This window comes from Heliangelus exortis, chromosome 2, assembly GCF_036169615.1.
Source record: "Heliangelus exortis chromosome 2, bHelExo1.hap1, whole genome shotgun sequence".
NCBI lineage: Eukaryota > Metazoa > Chordata > Aves > Apodiformes > Trochilidae > Heliangelus > Heliangelus exortis.
Genome location: NC_092423.1, coordinates 52087904 through 52107306, shown reverse-complemented (window position 1 = coordinate 52107306; position 19403 = coordinate 52087904). Strand labels below are relative to the sequence as shown.

Genomic DNA, 19403 nt, shown 5'->3' with positions numbered 1-19403 from the left:
CCAGAGGGACCTTGACAGACCTGAGAGGTGGACCTGTGAAAACTGCACAGAGTTCAACAAGGTTAAGTGCAAGTTCGTCCACACAGGTTGGGGCAATCTCAAGCACAAATACAGGCTTGGCAGAGCATGAAGTGAGAACAGCTCTGGGGAGAAGGACCTGAGGGTGCTGGTTGATGAAAAGCTCAGCATGAGCCAGGAATGTCCACTTACAGCCCAGAAAGCCAACTGTGTCCTGGACTGTATTAAAAGAACCAAGGCAAGCAGGACAAGGGAGGTGATTGATACCTCTATTCCACTTTCATGAGCCCCACCTGGAGCAGTGTCCAGTTCTGGAGCCCCCAGCACAGTGAGGATATGGAGCTATTGGAGTGAGTCCAGAGGAGGTCCACCAAAATGATCCTAGGGCTGGAGCACCTCTCCTGTGAAGACAGTCTGAGAGATTTGGGGTTGTTCAGCCTGGAGAAGAGAAGGCTCCAGGGTGCTGCTTTCCAGTACCCAAAGCAGACCCACAGGAAAGCTAGAGAGACACTTTTTTTTAAGGGTTTGTAGAATTAGGACAAAGGGAGTTTTAAATTGAAGGAGGGATCTGTGTAAGATATTAGGAAGAATTTCCTTACAGTGAGGGTGGTGAGACACTGGAAGAGCTTGTCCAGGGAAGCCATGGATGCCCCCTGCCTGGAAGTGTTCAAGGGCAGGTAGGATGGCACTTTGAGCAACCTGGGCTAGTGGGAGATGTCCCTACTCATGGCCATTCTATGATTCTCTTAACTGCCCACTCACAGACAACTTCAATCTGTTGGGGTTTTGACAGATTAAAGACTTCAAAGGTATCAATCTTCCAAATGTTTAATGCAAAAACTAACAGAATGGAGATGCTTTTTCTTATCCAGTGCTGGAAAGCTCTGTTTTTATGAAAGCAAGGTCAAGTAGAAGCTTCATAATTTTTCTTCTCAAAATCTTCTATTTAAGCACTGTCAGCACTTTAGTTCATACCCCAAGGCTTGCAAACCTGTGATTTATGTCATTATTTAAAGAGGGTATAATGTTCACAGTCTTCAGATCTGCCTTCTTATTCTTAAACCACATCAAGAACTACTGAAAGCAGGACAGCCAGTTTGTTCTGACAATGCCCTTTTTGACATGTTCATCTCTGACAGTACTGATCTTCTATTAGTAGAAAACAATACTTCTGTTGAAAAAATCTCTATGAACATCTTTTCCTGAAGACTGGCACCAAGAAACCAATCCTGTTTTTTGCAGTAATTACCAGATTCTTCAATTACCTCATTCCCAAAATTATTCCTGTTTTTATTATATTTAAGACTGTTGTAACTCCTTAAATTCTTCATTAACTCTCCTATTTTCCATTTCATTCTGCACATGATTCTGCTTGTACTAGCTATTTGGCTCAATCAGACTATGCATTTAATTATGCAGGTTTTTTTGCTTTCTCTTTCCCCTTCCAATTTGGTGTGCCAAGTTTTAGGGTCCACCTTGACTTTTTGAAATTAAAAAAAAATATATACATTCTTTTTAGTAATTTTGCATCATAAATTTTAGTAATTTCTGAACAGATCAATGATCAAAATCATTTCTATTATTTGCCATTATTTAGTGACAACTGCAATGACTGCTTGAGCCAGCTTCTGAATTCAACTTATTTCCTACTTGTATGGTATCAATAATTTACAGCACCAGGAAATTATTTTTCCAAATGAGATCATTTGTATGAAATACACACCATTTTTTTATGGAGGAGCCATCATTTTATTGGCAGGAAATCTATCAATTTGCACCAGGCAATTATATACAGACTATAAACATCTAGAAACCACAAGAACATCAATTGTCAAGGAAAGGAGTGGGCATGAGGACATAGGCACTGCAAGTTAGCTATAATTTCATAGGCCAGTATAATTTGGTAAGAGGAAGTCTACAAACTGCACCTAATCCAAGGCAATTCAATGTTTTGCCACAGTTAGTGCACAAATTAAAGGATTTGAAGAGCTTTTTGGCTAGCCTTTGCCCAGCAAAACACATTGCGGTTGGCTTTTCTTTCCTGTTATGAAAATCCTAGAAGCAAAGTAGGCTATGCATCAAAATTATATTATTACATATTCTTGTGAGAAGCCACTACAAATTATCGGTACAAAACAAGATGTACTGGAAAGCACAAAATACTGACTGGTTCTTTGGAGTTATTATTAACTTTTATGAAGATGGGTGGAGTGAGGAACTACTTTCCTTCTCATAAATTCAGCAAACTTATTCAAAAGACACAAAGGCAACTATTATTTTTGAAGCTGGGGTAGAGCTTTTCACCAAAAAGAGTAGTGACAGGACAAGGGGTAACAGGTTTAGACTGAAAGACAGTAGATTTAGGCTTAGATATTAGGAAAAAATTCTTCACCATGAGGGTAGCAAGATACTGGAATAAGTTGCCTAGGAAGGTTGTTGATGCTCCATCCCTGGAAGTGTTTAAGGGCAGTTTGGATGAAGCTTTGTGCAACCTGGTCCAGTGGGAGGTGTCCCTGCCCATGCAGAGGGGTTGGATCTTGATGAACTTTAAGTTCCTTTCAAGCATTAACCATTCTACCATGTAGGAATTCTACGATTCCTACAAAATTTCTGCCTTCTAAATCATTCAACTTAATTTTTGCCTTTTTACAACAATACTATTGGTCAACAAACAAATTAACACTTTAGTACAAAGTATTTGCAAATTCATTTTTTCAGGTACAGACCACAAATCTACAGGAAATGTAACATGTTACAGTAACATGAAGTTAACAAAAATACCAGTCCCCAAAAATATTTGTCATCTCTTTTAGTTGAACTAAGAACAAGATTTTCTATTATCATCATTATGTATTCAATTTCTGTCATGCATAAGTATACAAAAGTCTTTACAGGAGTAAAATTTCTTTAAAATGCAGAAACCCAAGCATCACATCTGCATGTGAAATCACATCTGTATTTAAAAAGAAATGACAGAAAATAAAATACTGCATTAAGATTTTGTAACGCCATGAGCAACAGACATAGCAACCTGCATATGACAGAAAATACTAATTACTGGAAAAGGAGCAGGAAAGAAAGGGGGGAGATAAAAAAAAAGGAAAACATTCTTTTTAACAAAACCTCTACACAAGAGAAGCATAAGCATAATTTACTCAAATTAGCAAAGCAAGGATTGGGCAAAGAATCTGAGAGGACTAGCAAAAACAAACGACAAAATTAGTTTGAAACATTGCCTTGAGAGGCTTTAAGGGAAAAGAAAAAAAAAGAAAAAGAAAAAGAAAAAAAAGAAAAGGAAAAGAAAAAAAGGGGGGGGGGAAAGAAGAAAGAAAAAAAAAAAAAAAAGGCTTTGACTTGAAAACAATGTTGTCCTTTTAAACAGTGCCCCCTCCTGTTCAGAAATAAACTGTGAGTTTCTCAGCTGAAGCGCTACTCAGACCATACCGATAGCAGCAGTCACGCCCTTGGGACTGTATAGGATTTACCTTAACCAGCCAATCTCCAAAAACTTAACCGAACTCAACCACTGTCAAAACATGCTCTATTTAAACTATTTCTAAGATTACTCACATCAGCAAAGCCAACTAGTGAGTGAAAACAGCCAATTTGGAACCTGTGAGCACTCAAAGCACCAGGAACATCGGGAAATGTCCTGGAAACCCACGCAACCCCACAACAGCCACTGCAGGGCCGGATAAGTTCAGTTGGAGCTATTTGGATAAGAAATGTAGTTTCCTAATCAGGACCTCCAAAATGTCATAAAGGAGACAGTATCTGGCTTACTCTTACTGTTCTAAATTCTTCACCTATATACAACCCTGGGCATTCTGAAAAATTATACTGTATTTTGTGTTACTAACCCTACCAATTTGGAACAGCCCAAAACTTAGAAAATGTTAATTCCATACAAATATTATTCCTGTATTTAAGAAAAACTGCTCAGTTCTGGGTAAGTTAGATAGTAACCTATCTTCTGCCTACTAGCACTGCATGTAAAAAATGAGAAACAAGGTGTGTATGTGGGGAGGGAGGCGGGGGGGGAAGGAAAACAATCAAACAAACAAAACAAAAAAAAACCAAGTTTGAATGAAGGTTTTGAAGAACCTTTGGAGAACACAGTAAGCTGGAAAAGGAAGTTGACGAAAAGTTGAGCATGAAGCCATAGGAGGGAAAACTAATCTTTGATGAGGAACTGAACTGGAGAGAAGTCAGAACAGGATGAGCTGGGTAATCACGGTTTGGAAAGGGCAGTGGAGTCAGAAAATTAATTCATATATATTTGAAGGCCCCGAAAATTAAAGAAATTTTAATATCCAATTTTATTTATTTTTACATGCAGTCAATAACTAAATGAGGAAAAAAAAAAGGCACTTAAAGACATCTTGATCACAGCTGCTATACAAGTTACACTGTAGGGAGAAACCCATTCCTTCTAATTACTTGTTTACTGACTGCATTCCATACCTATGAAGTTTAAACTTAGAAGTAATATCGTTCCAAAAATAAGAAACCAAACTATTCCAGATTATTTCCATTCTCATTAATGAGTCAACAAAATGGATAAGGGAAGTAGTGTCCAGTAATTATTTTAATTTATTAAATGATTCATCTATAATGTCTTCAGCATGTACACTGACTAGCTCGAAAAAACCAAGGAAAACAGAAACTAAAGCTGAAAAAACCCTCCGATTCTGACATACTAGACATATTTATTTCATGGATACTTTTTTATTATCAAATGTTATGCTAAAATATGTGTCTACATATTCTCACATCTAAAATGTAATACAGTTTATGACAGCCATTAACAATGACCAATGTAGTTTTGTCTTTTAAGAATAGTTATGATACATAAAAGACAATCTTAAAAAAACATATAAACAGTATAAAGCACTCCAATGGCTCTTTTCAAAGACCTCAGAACATAATTCATGTTATATTGTGTACCCATTATCCTTCACAGGACTCAGAAACTAGAAAGGGCTTGAGAACTAACATATTTCTACTATCTCTTGTACCACTTGTAAGATGCCAAATGACAGATGAAATCCCACTGTTTAGATGTAAAAGGGGTTGCTGTAACCAAGATAATTTGTCTCAGCAATTTTCAGCATTTAGGAAGACAACTGGTCCATTTAATTCAACATTCCAGGCCAGCACATCTCTTACATCTGACAAACAGTACTACTCTTTGGATCTTCCTTAACTCAAATTTTCCATATCCCTACGTAGGCACTGAATAAACACGTAACTTTCTCTGGCATTACCAAAATAAACCAAAAACTTAGATTGCATTCTTAGTCTCTTTCTAGCTGAAATAACAACTGAGCTCTCAGGAACCTACTAGATTCAGTGTGTTTCAGTTCATTTCACTGCAATACCAATCCTTATCCTCTTATGTTTTTACAAGCAGAGCTCCAGTCTCAAGCTGGAAGAACTAAGCACTTCTTTATGACCTTCTAGAATGTAGTTACCTGCTTTCTGCACTCATCTCACAAAATGAGCCATCCAATTCAGATGCCTCAACTTATTTAAACCTGTTTTTTTTTGTCCAACATTGCAATTCCCACTGGTGAAACACCCAGAACAAATTACAGACAAATTTCTGTGCTCAGAGTATCACTGATTTTATTTAGTAGCTCTGCACCTTCAAGAACCCAGAAGAAAAATTACTGAACACGATAAATCAAGAAATACACGAGAGGTGCCTTGCAAAAGAAAATGATTCCCAACTACATTTTGGAAGTCTTAAGAACACAGGGTCAGACTAAAAGTTCACCTTGTTTGGATATTCTGGTACAGGTGTTTCATAGATAATCATTTACCAATGTATTCTAAAAGGTTTTCATTTTGGATATTCAGATTAATCAAGTTTCTCAAATTGATTCCTAGCAGTAAATGGCTCAAATATGGAAATTCCTTAGCATTCTCCATAATAAAAAGTACTGTACATAATCTAGCTGTCATAAAGTTGCTTTACCACCCTCCTTTACTGATTATCTAGCCTTCTTTATGATGGGAAAACAAACAAAAAGTTCTCTTGGTCTCTTTCTATATATGTTTTAATCTGACTTGCTAATTTAAGCATTTAAGCTATATTTATCAGCAAGTATTTTAACTTTCTTTATCTCCTTTTTACTGATTTGGTTCTTTTTTTTAAATTTCTTTTTTTAATGTTTAATTAATACATCAAACCTTTTCCAGTCTCTTCCTGTCTGGTTGCTTCTTTTAGCACATTTAGATGGAGGCTTTGTATTTTCTACTTTGATTTAATTTATTTGTTTCTCTCTCTGGTTTTTTTCTTTTTTTTTTTTTTTCCCCTAGAGATTTTATGTTTTTATCCCTAAAAGATGCATTGTTCTTAAATAGGTGTTCCTCATCATCTGGTAGATGTCCAAGACTTAACCAACCATAATTTAAGGTTTTAAGTTGTTTTAAAGGTGCCTGAAAAATATTACTTTGCGCTTGCCTCCCAAACATCTTCAACCTCAAGAGATGATAGCGCATGAATGAAGTAAAAATCTCTAGATATGCATTTATGTATTTTTAATGTTTATTATTTTTTTCTGCTATGTGTAACATAACTGTAAACTATGTATTACACTTGGATATTTAAACAGCAAATTTATCTTTGTCAAATTTGTTTCAACAGTAGGGTGAAAATTGCAGGAGATGGAAGCAGAGGCAAGTGACGTAGGAGTATAGAGCTGCTGTTTGATCATGAAAGGATATGCTTAGGAAAGCCAAGGCTGACCTGGAGCTGAGTTTGGCAAAAGATATGGAGAGCAACAAGAAGGATTCCACAAAAATCAGCAGCAGAAAGATGACCAGGGATGATGTGGGTCTGCTGCTGAATGGGGCAGGGAAACTGGTGACAAAGGACATGAAGAAAACAGAGGTATTCAATGCCTTCTTTGCCTCAGTATTTATCAGGAAAGATTGCCCCCAGGAGTAATAGGCCCCTGAGACTAGAAAGTCTGCAGCAGGAAGACTTATCCTCAGTGGAGGAAGTTAAGTTAGCACTTAAACAAGACATGAAAAAGCGTGCACCCTCGTAGCAAAGGTGTATTTTGTGATGCATTAGCAAGAGTTGCATTAGCAGGCTGATGGAGGGGATCCTTCCCCTCTATTTAGCACTGGAGAGGCCACATCTGGAGTGCTGTGTCCAGCTCTGAACTCCCCAGTACAAGACATACACGGACTTACTGAGACAAGTCCTGCCCAGAGTCACCAGGATGAATAAGAGACTGAGCACCTGACACCTGATGAGAGGGCAAGACAGGTGAGACTCTTCAGCCTGAACAAAAGAAAGTTCAAAGAGATCCTTGCAATATGTATCAAAAAACAGTGACTTTGACAGCAAGCTGACTGGAATACAGGAAATAATGAGCACAAGTAATTAAAATTAAAATACCTGTTATTGAACAGTACACTATGTGAGGAGCAATCTTTTTAATGTCTTCGTAACCCAGGCCCATTTCAGCCAGTTTCCCAGGGACATAGTTTTCCACAAAAACATCAGACACTGCTGCAAGCTTTAGAAAAGAAAAGTATGAGTAAGATTTCTTAATGAGCTTCCAAAAGATTTATAGATTCTTCACATAATTTAATTTAAAAATCTCACTAATCAAATTGGCTCTAGCCTTTGTGACAAAAGAACACATACAATCCCAGAGATATAATTTTTAGCTTGTTAGACTGTGCATCTCTGCAAGCTACATATTTAAGATGCTGCGCATCTAGAAAGATGACTGTCAAAATCCTAAAGCAATTAGACAAAACTTTAATATAATTATATTATCAGTAGTACATCAGTTTCCCAAGCCTTGATGATTGTTTCCAGAAAGAATTATTACCTTTAAACTCACACTTAACTCAAGAAAAAGGAGGAGAAAGAACACGTCTTTACCCTTCAGGCTTTTTCTGCCTCAGAAATAATTTTATAAATTGTTTTTCATTTTAAAATCATTTATCGCAATTACTGCAGAGGCAATTCATCTCACTTCCTGTATGGAGAGGCAGAATAGGGAGCCTAAAAATTTTACTGGGTTAAATTATCTTAAAGTCACCTCAAATAGAATGGAGCTGTCAAACTGCAATGTGACACTCTTCATCTCATCCTAATGAATAACCTAGTCAAAAAATCTACTGATGATTATAACTTTGACGGGCCTTAAATCATATCTTTTTTCCTTATAAAAGTTATAAATAGATATAGATATACATAGACTAATACTAATAAGAACTCCTGAAGCAAGAGAACTACATGCTAAAAGTAAGACATGTGCCTCAGGGGAGTTGTAGAGTTATTTTTCTTGGGGTTTGTTTGGTTTTTTCCCCACACCAGGAATTTAAGAAACCATTCCCTGACAGGTACATGTTTGTGCACACATGTTTAAGCATAATGAAAAACATTTAGTTTCTTAATATTATTTGCAGCTGATCAGTCATATTCTCTGAAACTACCAGGTAGCTGTCTGATTTACATATACAGTATATTAGACCAGTTTTGATAAACCACTGTCTTCATAATGTAATCAAAGCATTTTTTTTCTAGCATGTAGACTGACCAGTTAAATTTAAGACAAAAGAAGATGCCAAGCCAGCAAGTATTTAACAGGAAAGACAGAAATTGATTTGTATTCAGACAAGGCAGCACACAACTTATAAATGCTTTAATTGGATGCATGGAAGAGACACTTAAAACATTTATACAAACCAGGTTCAACATACAGTGAAGGTGCATTTTAAAATATGTTATTAAGTACTTTTAAAGTGGCTATGTCAAGAACCTATAGGACTACAGGAAAATGAGAGAAAGTCTCCAGATTCTGAATAAGCATTGCTGGATTTCAATGAGGGCAGCTGGCTGGTTTGTTAATTCTTGATTCCACAAAAGTGAACAGAACAGAACTTCAGGGAGAAGCTTAGAAATCATTTTTAATGCATTAAGGCAGTGGTCTGAGTATAGTGCTCCTTTCGATGCTCACTGAACCAAGCCTAGGATTCTGTCATCCTGCAGAACTGGATTCAGACTCTGGTCCAAGCCAGATGTATGTTCTTAAAGCAGTTTTCAGTTTCAATGCAGTTTTAAGTCCACTGTCAACCAGTATTTCACACTTCACGTCCTACAAGTCATCTGAACATGTCTTGTATTTTAACTTCTACTTGGAGATGTTAAATACAAGTAACACTAGTATTTTAACTCCTATTAACACAGACCCGAGTTGTAAAACTATGTATTACAGATAGGACACTGGTATGCTCAATATATGCCTCAGGAAAGAAAAAAGGCATCATGTATGCCAAAGCAGTCATTAAATTGCCTACAAATAACAAATAACTATGCTACTGACTTGAAAAAACAAAACATTTGTACCTTTTGTACAATTTTCATCTGGGGAGTTTTTTTGATGTTTGGGGATTTTGTTATAAATACTCCATGCAGAGTGTGTGTGTACTTGAAAACACATATGTATAAATGTAAATATGTATGTGTGTCTCTACAGATATGTATGTGTGAATAGGTTGCTTTAACAAGTAAGAGACAGTGCATGAAATCCTGACCTATCAGCTAAAGGCAATGGAGAGGAAAGAGTGCCATCAGCTGCCAGTCAATTGAATTGTCCCAAGTTCTCCATGAATAAATAGAAAAGTTAATTAGTTAAAGCTAAATATTCAGGAAGAAGGTATACTCAAGGCTCTTAGGAGTAGCTTCAAACAGTAACTACTGAATAATACTCTAAAGAGATTCTGAGCCATGTTACAACAAAAGGATGTCAGAGCATGGGACTGGTGCACATATCACTCCTGAGAAAATAAATACTTTTCATCCAGGAAGATATACAACTACTTCAAAAGCAGTTAACAGGGATCCAAAAGCATTAGAAAGGAATAAGGAAGTACAAATAACACAGAATAAAGAAAATTAAAAAACAAATCAAGACAAAACAACCAAATAATGATTTCATGTGAATAATGTAATCGTGTAAATATAAAAGAGCAGATCCCTGGACAGTATTTTGTACTGCTGTGCCAAAGATAGAACAGCAGCCAGGACTCCTGATTAATAGATTTCTTCAGCTCACTTGATACTACTGATCAAATAAAGGCTGTGCTTTCGTCATATAACTGAAGACTCCCTACTACTTTGTTTATAATTTGACTTTAAATTCTGAGATTTGTCTTCTTCTTACATGTAATTTATGAGCAAGGTAACAACATTTATTCTAACCATTCCACCTTTCTTAATAGAAAATAATCTTGCTACTTTTCTTTGTAGGGCTTATGTCCAGGATACAATTCATATTCGTGTATGAGTAATCAGTGTCACAAACTTAAATTTCTTCTTGACACTACTTACTTCACAAACATGAACACGACTTTCCATGGTAACAAATACATTGCTGAACAGTGTTCAGTTCTATACATACCTGTCCTTATGTTACGAGGAGATCATTGACAACAAAAAGCCTGTTATAGATAACTTCCTTTTACATATTCTTTTTGACAAAACTCTGAACAGTAGCTATATTTTGGTTCTATTTGAAATGCAATAATAGAATGTCAGGACCTCTGCACCACATACTTCCCAAAACTATCACTCTAAACCAAGCAGAATGATGAGCAACACAAGTCACATTTCAATAATGCCTCACCAGTTCTCAATGTTGCTGCACCACAGATAGGGATGCCATTGATTTAAGGGATACAAAGCTATAGTGGCTGTGAAATCAACTTTATAATAAAGGATAGAAACTACAAGAATTGTCTTGGCAACATGACTGGTTGTTCTCATTTTTAGGTCAGTTCTGCAAATCTTGGCAGTGGCCTTTCAGTTTTTCCATAAATTAGGTTTCTCATCATAGGTTTCTCTTCACAGGGGCAAGAACTTTGCCACAGGAGATCTCCTTATTCCCACGGCTAGTGTGGTAAATGTTTAACAGAGCTAGTTCTCCCACTGGAAATTCCATAATATTATTTCTTTAGAAATAATTTGCATACATGCCTGATTATTTCAGCGACATCAAGCTAAGGAAAAACTTAATATTGCTGCTGGCAGGAACCATTGTATGTAGCTTGAAGTACTCTTACTGTCAGCTATCCTATCTTCAGCATCATGGTAGCTCTATATTATAGTGGTACAAGAGATCTTACCAGTAGGAAAAGGGTGGGAGGCCCAGCACTGAGCTAACAGAGAGGATGCTGATCTTGAATGACAAATGAGGGAGAAGAAAGCTGCTATTCTTTGATTTAAAAATTCTGTGGGACTTGGACTCAACCAGGCACCTAAGCCTCAAGCACAATGTATTGGATGGATATTTTGCATAGTTTTTCAATCAGCATTTTAAAAGATAAAAAGCAGGCTAGTTGCCTTATGTAAGAGGAACAGTAGCCCTTATTTAGGACACGAATAGTTTATCCAAAACCACATCCGTGATATACCTTGCAAAATTATTCCAAATGACAGTGTCTGTTTCCAGAAAATTTTAGAAGATAAACATACAGCTTTACAAAAAATCAGCAATAGATGATTCTGTTCTGCAAAGAGGAAAGGCACTGCAGAATCCTTGTAAACTTCAAAAATTTCCATATGAAGTGTCCTTTACATAGCAGACAGGGAAGAAACAGGGTCAAAGTATCAGATGACTTAATTTATTTCCATTTCATGCAATATTCCTCAAAAAAACACTACCATACAAATTCTACTTATTGCAGGACACTTAGTCTCACTGTGAAAAAGTGATTAGAACTGATACAGAAACAAAGAGTAACAGAAGCCACCTCATCCTCTTAGCTATGTTAGTATTGCAGGGGTAAAACATAGCAAAGAAACAAAGATTAAGTATGACCTACTGAACAATATTTCTCAGAAAGGTGTAGTGAAACTGAACTAATGAATAAACTCTAACATTGAAAAACCTGCAAATACTGGAGGCCAGAATCTCCTCTTTGGAAGCTGCTCAGACTTCATCAGATCAGTTGAGCTTGAATCTTTCTAATGAAATAGCACATCAAGATCAAATATAGCAACAGAAAAAGAAAGAAAAGCACTAGGCTGTTAGACTTTCTCCTCACAATATTTCATTTGAAGAGTCTGATGACATTTTCATGTAAATTTTATATCTAAAACAATTATAAATTAGACTGAACATTGAGTCCAAAAGCACAGTGCAGAGAGGCTATATATTTTAAGAAAATTACTGCACATATATATCAATTTTAATTCTTAGATATCACATTAATACTCGAAATGCAGAATTTGTTTACTACTCAGGATCAAAAAAATACTATATAGGCACAGTTTGTGTGATATCAAAACCTACCTCTCTGATCAGCTTTACTCCTTTTGAGTCCTTCATGTTGACAGCTATACTCTGGGGATATAAAAAAAAATCAACAGTAATTAATGTGAAAGCCCTTTTGGTGATTATCAGCCTCTTCTAAACATAACTAACAGTCAATTTTCACACTACAGCTATATCAAATAAGTATATTTTAACACACACACCACCTTCCCCTGCAAAAAAGTTTTGTTGTTAAAGCAAGCTGAACTGTCTCACCAATGGATCAGACACCAAAACAACTCCGACAGATGTGCACCTGGGAGCTGCACTGCAATCTGTTCACACAGCACCTACTACTGCAAGTACACCTGGGGACATCACAAACATTTGTTTCAATGGCAACAAGCCATTAAGCAGTTCAGGTATGTCATGGAACTTCATCTTTCCAGGTGACCTTTAGCCAACAAAAATGTGGTTTCACACCTGCTCCTCTCCAGCTCCAGCTGATGCAGGTCAGCTGAGCTAATGCACCTAAGAAAATCCTGATTCTTCAAATAAAGTAATCAGTACTTTCATCAAGGTTCATTTTTGGTCAATTTGTACCAGCAAGTAAGGACTGGCAGGACCATTCTTTCTTCTAGAATTTGCCTCAACTGACCACAGGATCATACCAGAGGTTTGAAGCCTTTTTTATTAAAAGAGCTCTTTGCTTTTCTCCTGAAAATTATTCATCATAACCTAAGACCAAGTTAACTATTAACATTATAGATGTTAAAAATCAAACAAAAGATAAGTGTTATGTCTTCAGCAGTAATTACAGAAAACATAGGCTAATGTTCAATACCACACTCCATTTACCTTTTTATTCCTATTGATGCTAAGAAAATAAACACTTTCTGTTCCAGCAAAAGGTGGGCCCCAGGCTCTTGTATCATCACCAGCTCCTGAAAGAAATACCATCACATTTTCATAGTTGTCCAACATCACACTGCCAAGATTAAAAAACTTCCTCCTATGTTATATTTAAATCACCTTAGCTTCATCACCTGAGGCAGGACAAAAATTAGTTTAATATATATGTTGTAGAATATTTATGCCAAAAAAACACCTATAAGTGAGCACGATTAAGCAAAATTAACAAAATGTTTGCTAGTGCTAGGATTAATTTTAGATTTTAGAATACGAATATACAGTCACACACAACCAATGCATTTGTATGGTTTTTGGTTGCTTTTATTTGAGGGTTGGCTGGGGGGGGAGGTTCTTCTGTTGATGGCTGGTGAGTGTTTGGTTTGTTTTGTTTAACTTAAAGCAGAGCTGCAATGCCATTGTCTTAGGCAATACAGAAGAATTTAGTAGAAGCTCTTGCACTGTTCCGAGTCACACTGTGCACATGGTCCATAACCTATTTTTGAAACACTCCAGGCACAGGGTCAAGATACCACCAGACACCATCAACTTGTTAAGCTGCAGGAACACTTGCTATAGCAATCCTCTATCTCCCCTCCCTCCAGAAATGCATCTGCCTTACAGAAAGGCAAGATGGCACTAAAGCTGCTGCAGACTCTCACATCACTGGATCATTTATGCTTGGTCTCTAATTTTAAACCTTTCTTAAACGTCACGAAGACTGGCAATCTATCTTAGTTCGAATTAAAACTAAGAATGGCATTTTAATTAGAATTAAAGCTAAATTTAAATTCAGATATGATCATCATCCTGAGTGCTAGCAAGCATTCACATTCCTACATACATTTCAATATCTAGACTTCATCTACTTGATAACTTTGCACAAGTGAAAACTTCCCCTTGGGAGGTAACACAGAAGACTCTTTGATACTAGCATAGATACAGAAACAAGCTGGATGACTTTTGGTTTCACATAATATAGCCATTGTCACAATTATGCTATACACTATGGTAACACTAAGTCTACAGCCATTTAAGATGAACTGCAGTAAAAGTTAGACGAACATAAATACTCCTCAGAATTTGTAATGCTTAGCATCTCAAAGAACTATTCTGCTTCAGATTGGGGATAAAAAAAATAACATCTTTCTTCTATAAGTTACCACTTAAAGTCATTTGAAACAAAACATTTTAGTAACACTTTCCATGTAGGATGCTGCTGTGGCTACTATGCTTTATGGCTCTGAATACTCTTGTGAAATAGAGATCCTCTCACCGAAAGAGCTCATTACTTGCATTCTAAAACGATTGATATTCAAAATTCTCAGGCTGTCCTTCTCTTCCAACCACAAAGCAATACTCTAAGAGCTGGAATGCAACTCTCCAAAACCATTACTTCATACTCAATCACTTGCACTGCTCCGTTTCTACTACCTAGATACTTGGAATAATAGCACTGTCAGTCTCATCTGGTTGTACAAAACTGATGCAGCTTCTGCCCTGTCACAAAAGTGAAAACATTTGAAACAGTGGTGAGAGATTAAGAATGACCCACAGGCTGATGTGGCAAAACTTGTTAGACATTCAACCTCTTGTTTCAAATATTTCATATTCAATATTTCCTATTTAAGATAAAATATAAGAAATGTAATATGATTTAGTATCTCAAGTGTGTAATCATCTTCACACGCTCTTTTCAAAAACTAGTAATATCAAAAGAGAGGAATTTACAACATGAAAACTTAAAGAAAAAAAAATATGACAGCTGCTACGGCATAATTACATGCCTCAAATGTGTAACGATGCATAAAACTGAAAGTCAAATGCAGACAATATTTCTAAAAAAGAACCTAATGCCATACAATTTGTTATTCTTCCTCTATGGTCTTGCAATCTAAAAATTGTAGCTATTTCATAAGAATTAAGCAGTTTTTACCATTACCCAATCCTCAACAAGAAATACATGTGCTGAGAGGAAAAAGAAAACCAACAAAATAAATTCTACTTTCTAAGTTAATTACCCAGAATCCAGTCAAACTCTGGAGGACCTACACAAGTTTATGCACCTAAAGACACACTCTTTTCAGCACTAGCATGAAGATTTTCATGCAGTCAGAAATCTCCCATTTCTGATGAACAGCCATCTCCACCTATACAGGAATATCAGGTCCTGAACTTTAAAGATACAGCTACTTCAGATAGAAAATAACTTTTGTTCTCATTCCCCAATTCCAAAGAAAGATTTATGTGACAAAATAACTTCTAATTACCAACCTGAAACTGTACTGAAGTAGTAAAATTATTCTCAGGAGAAAGTTGATACGTCAAGTCACCTCACACTCTACCAGTCAAAACATTTGCCATATCTACTAGGTTTGTATAATATTACACAAAAGCTCACAGTCCTTTCTCACTTGTTAAAATAAAAATTAAAATATAAGGTAAAGTTTTTATTTTCTAAATTAAAGTGCTTGTCATTGTATCAGTATTCTAATCCTGAATAGTAAGACATATTCCTATGTAAAATAACCTAAGACACTTTGGCTCAGAGGGAACTGAGCTGAAGAGGCAGAATTCCCAAACAGGAAGAACACCTTTTCCATAATGCCTGTGTAACTAATTAATGGAAGGATTTGTATGTTTGTAAAATCTTTCACGTCAAACACCACACTTCAAAATCAGTTTTAAACCCTCACCACATTACAAAAAAGCAACATACATTTAAGCATTCACAAGCTCAATTTAAAATCAAAGGAAAATTCAAGCAGAATTAATTTAGCTTCAATTGATGGAATGAGGCATTTTTGTAAGTGATGCCTCAGTACTGGTTTGTACATTAATATCTAAAAAAGTGACCTTATAACTTTAACCTTCTCATACTCTTTTCTAAATATAGACATAGTCTACTTCTGATCAACATGCACATACATGGAACAGTGTTAAACAAGCAAACAGATCATAAGCCTATAAGTAAATGTCCTGATAACTTAGTTCTTTAATGGTTCTCCTAATAGTTCTTTACTACATCAGAAACAGTAAGATGATCTAAAATATTTCCAAAAGAAAAATACACAAATAGCTACAAAATTAGTTCTTTCTTAGCCCTACACCATCGCCAAATAAATACAGTTTTGTCTTTCTAAGTATTTCCACAGGTTTTCAATCTTGCATTCTCAGTCAGGTATTATTTAAAACACATAACCAACTATTTGTTGAGCTACCCCACATTCTTATTATACCTAAAATAGATAAATAAAATACTTACCTGGTTTTTCCACCTTGATAACTTCAGCCCCTAGATCTCCTAAATTCATTGTGGCAAAGGGCCCTGCGAGTACCCTGCAATATTAAAAAAACCTGTTTTCTTAAATTTTCCTATCAGAATATTTTCATCTAGACAGACTGCTTCAAATTACAGAAAAACACAAACCTTGTTAAGTCAAGAATTTTCACACCGTCCAATGGCTTTACATTACTAGCACCTGACAAGAAACAGAAAACATTAATTTACCCTTGAATTATTTTTTTGTAAAATTTGTTTCTCACTGGCAGTCAAAAACACTGGTTTTATGACACTGACACATCACCCTCCCTCGTCTTCCTTCCCAAATAAAAGATAATAAAGCTTTCGGCACAGGTAAGTTATTAGGAGTATATTCCATTAGCAAAGCATTTTAAAGCTGAAAAATCTGATTGTTAACATTGCATAAACTATTTTAAACACTAAGCAATTCTACAATAACACTAGTTTTTCTGATATATTTTTCATATGTGCCTTCCACAAACACCCATGTAGCTTTTAAAGACCTATTTGAAGAAAGATGAAATGAAAGCATAGCAAGCAACATCAAACTGGCTGCAAACTAAGACACAAACTAAAACTACGGGGTAGCAGACCAATGTGAAGCACCATATCCTCACAAAGTGTTTTGACCAGTGTAGACTCATGCATCACACAGAAAATAATATCTGTGTATAAAACAAACAAAAACAAACAAAAACAAACAAAAACAAACAAAAACAAACAAAAACAGGTTAAAAAACTGAAGACTATGTAACAACTAAGGAAATACTTATCCTATCTTTAACTTTCGATGGCAGTTGCACCTGTGAGATAACTAGCATGAAATCTGGAAATCACCATGCTTTCTTTTTTCCCCCCTCACCTTTCCAACCCAAGTAGTTCTATGAAACAAAAGCAGTAGCAATAAGCATCACTGGCAGAGAAGCAATCTCATAGTCTGGACTGCAGAGTTACTGGCTGTCTCTTGGTTGACCTTGGATTATCTTCTACCAACTCAGTGCCCTTACTTGCAGGCTAGAGATACAAATACTACATCACCTGATGCAGATGCTAACATCATTACTCTGGTCTCATATTAAAAACAAACAAAGAAGCAAACCACCTGGCTGATAGCACCACAAAAATTGCACAATACTAACTTGTGGTAAGCATCTCCTTTTGGTGTTTGTTCAGTTAAGATAATGATGTAAAATATGGGGGGGGGGGGTGGAAATCAAACACAAAACCCCAGTTAATTCCAGCACAGATTTCCTTTTAGAACAGAAAGGAGAAAGTGTGCAGAACAGTGTGGTGTGTCTCCCAAGTCATGCAGCAGGGAATGCCTGTTACCTGCTCCAGCTCCACATTCCTTCCATCAGACCTGAGCCACCCTTCAGTCACCTCTGTAATTCTCCCTCTTATCTTATAGGATCTCCTCCAATGTATACATGGAAATGAGATGTGTATATAATGTAATTAAAAAGCTACACAGATATGAAGCAGCATTGGGAATTAAAGGCTTCTGTTAAAGTGTTTTTATTGACTGTACAGCTCTCAATGAGAACACTTTCATCTAGCTCTTCAGGACATTTCTCTCAATTATTAAAAATCACTCCAAAGAAATTTAACAGGATTGGGGTTTTAACACATGATGCTGCCCAAGCAGCATGTGTTTAAAAAAAAGTGCTTATCTGAGAGTGGCCATGTATTTTGCACAGTTCAAGGCCTTTAGGAAAATTCAGGCTGCCAGCTCTCTTCAGTGCTGCACATCTCAAAGTTCCAGGCATTGGAAAACACTTGTGCAAGTACCAGGTAAGGACCACAGATCCTCCAGAGTAACCTTAATTTTACCAACTGGCCCTAATTGAGCAAACACTTAAGCATAAGTTTATCTGTTATAGATCCGAGTGCAGCATTTATTTCCCAATAGCATTGTTTACAGAAACTATGTAAGCAACAGCTTTGCTGAAGAGTACAGCTCCCCAAAAAAAGAAGAAAAATCAATAATTAGTTAACAAAAAGGGTCCATCTTCCTTTATTCTTTCCACACCTTTTGAAGGTGTGTAGTCTCTTACTAAGCAGCTCACAGCCTCCTGAGGCACCATTTGGTATTACTTTTGTTCCTCACAGATACACTACCAGGACAAGAATAACTTTTCAGAGCAAACAGGTTCTCTACCTATGGATAACTGAGTTGCAGGAATACATAAAGACATTTTTCAAGAAAGTTTGTAAAGTGTTAGCCCATAGGTATACATTTATAAGGCTGATGAATCCTTATTAATTACCATATCATATGGTAACATTAAACACTCCATTCTGGGACTAGGACTCCTCTACAGTTGGAACAGAACATTACAATTGTTTCAGAAGACAAACAGGCCATTGTGAATTATTTTAAAAAAAAATGAGGGGAAAAAAAAAAATACACCCTTTAGGATCTTCACACTAGGAGAGCACAAATATTAACAAAAGAAAACTTACAGAACCTAGATTCACATTCCAGCAAGACACTAATTTGCTGGAACAGCAGAAAGCCTTTGACCACCAGAGAAAGAGCAGTTCTGGTACACTGATCTTAAGTACCACAGTGCTACTAACTCATTTCACTAACAAAACAAACAAGGACACACTACAGACAAACAAAAAAGATCAGAATTGAACAGCATTGACCAGAAACATCTTTTTTTTTTTTTCCCCTCTCCTTGCCAGTCTCCTGTTTGACATATTATCCAAAGTTAAATTTTCCCTACAGTGTTTTCTATTGGAACTCTGGCTCAATAGTCTAAAATCTCTAAAATGCAAATTCATATTTTCTCCTGTATTTTTGCTTTTAATTATTCCAGTAACTTGATGACTGAAAGAAAAATCTACCCTTCAAGCTCTAACTATATTTATTAAATTCT

The 19403-nt window shown here is 36.2% G+C and overlaps 1 protein-coding gene across 12 annotated transcripts in view; it reads right to left on the bottom strand.

Annotated features, from left to right (window-relative positions):
• The window catches only part of SUGCT (succinyl-CoA:glutarate-CoA transferase), a 330712-nt gene that overhangs the window by 309744 nt on the left and 1565 nt on the right, over nucleotides 1-19403 (bottom strand). For 10 of the 12 annotated variants that reach the window (XR_011724318.1, XM_071736165.1, XM_071736172.1 and 7 more), the window contains exons 2-7: nucleotides 16645-16696; nucleotides 16480-16553; nucleotides 15745-15822; nucleotides 13164-13249; nucleotides 12345-12395; nucleotides 7433-7553 (exon numbers count right to left, since the gene is read on the bottom strand). Coding sequence is in view for 11 of the 12 variants with exons in the window: in XM_071736165.1 (XP_071592266.1) it covers nucleotides 7433-7553; nucleotides 12345-12395; nucleotides 13164-13249; nucleotides 15745-15822; nucleotides 16480-16553; nucleotides 16645-16696 (462 nt within the window). In the remaining variant the exon portion in view is untranslated. The remainder of the gene's footprint in view (nucleotides 1-7432; nucleotides 7554-12344; nucleotides 12396-13163; nucleotides 13250-15744; nucleotides 15823-16479; nucleotides 16554-16644; nucleotides 16697-19403) is intronic. The other 2 variants (XM_071736168.1, XM_071736175.1) reach the window with 1 other exon arrangement.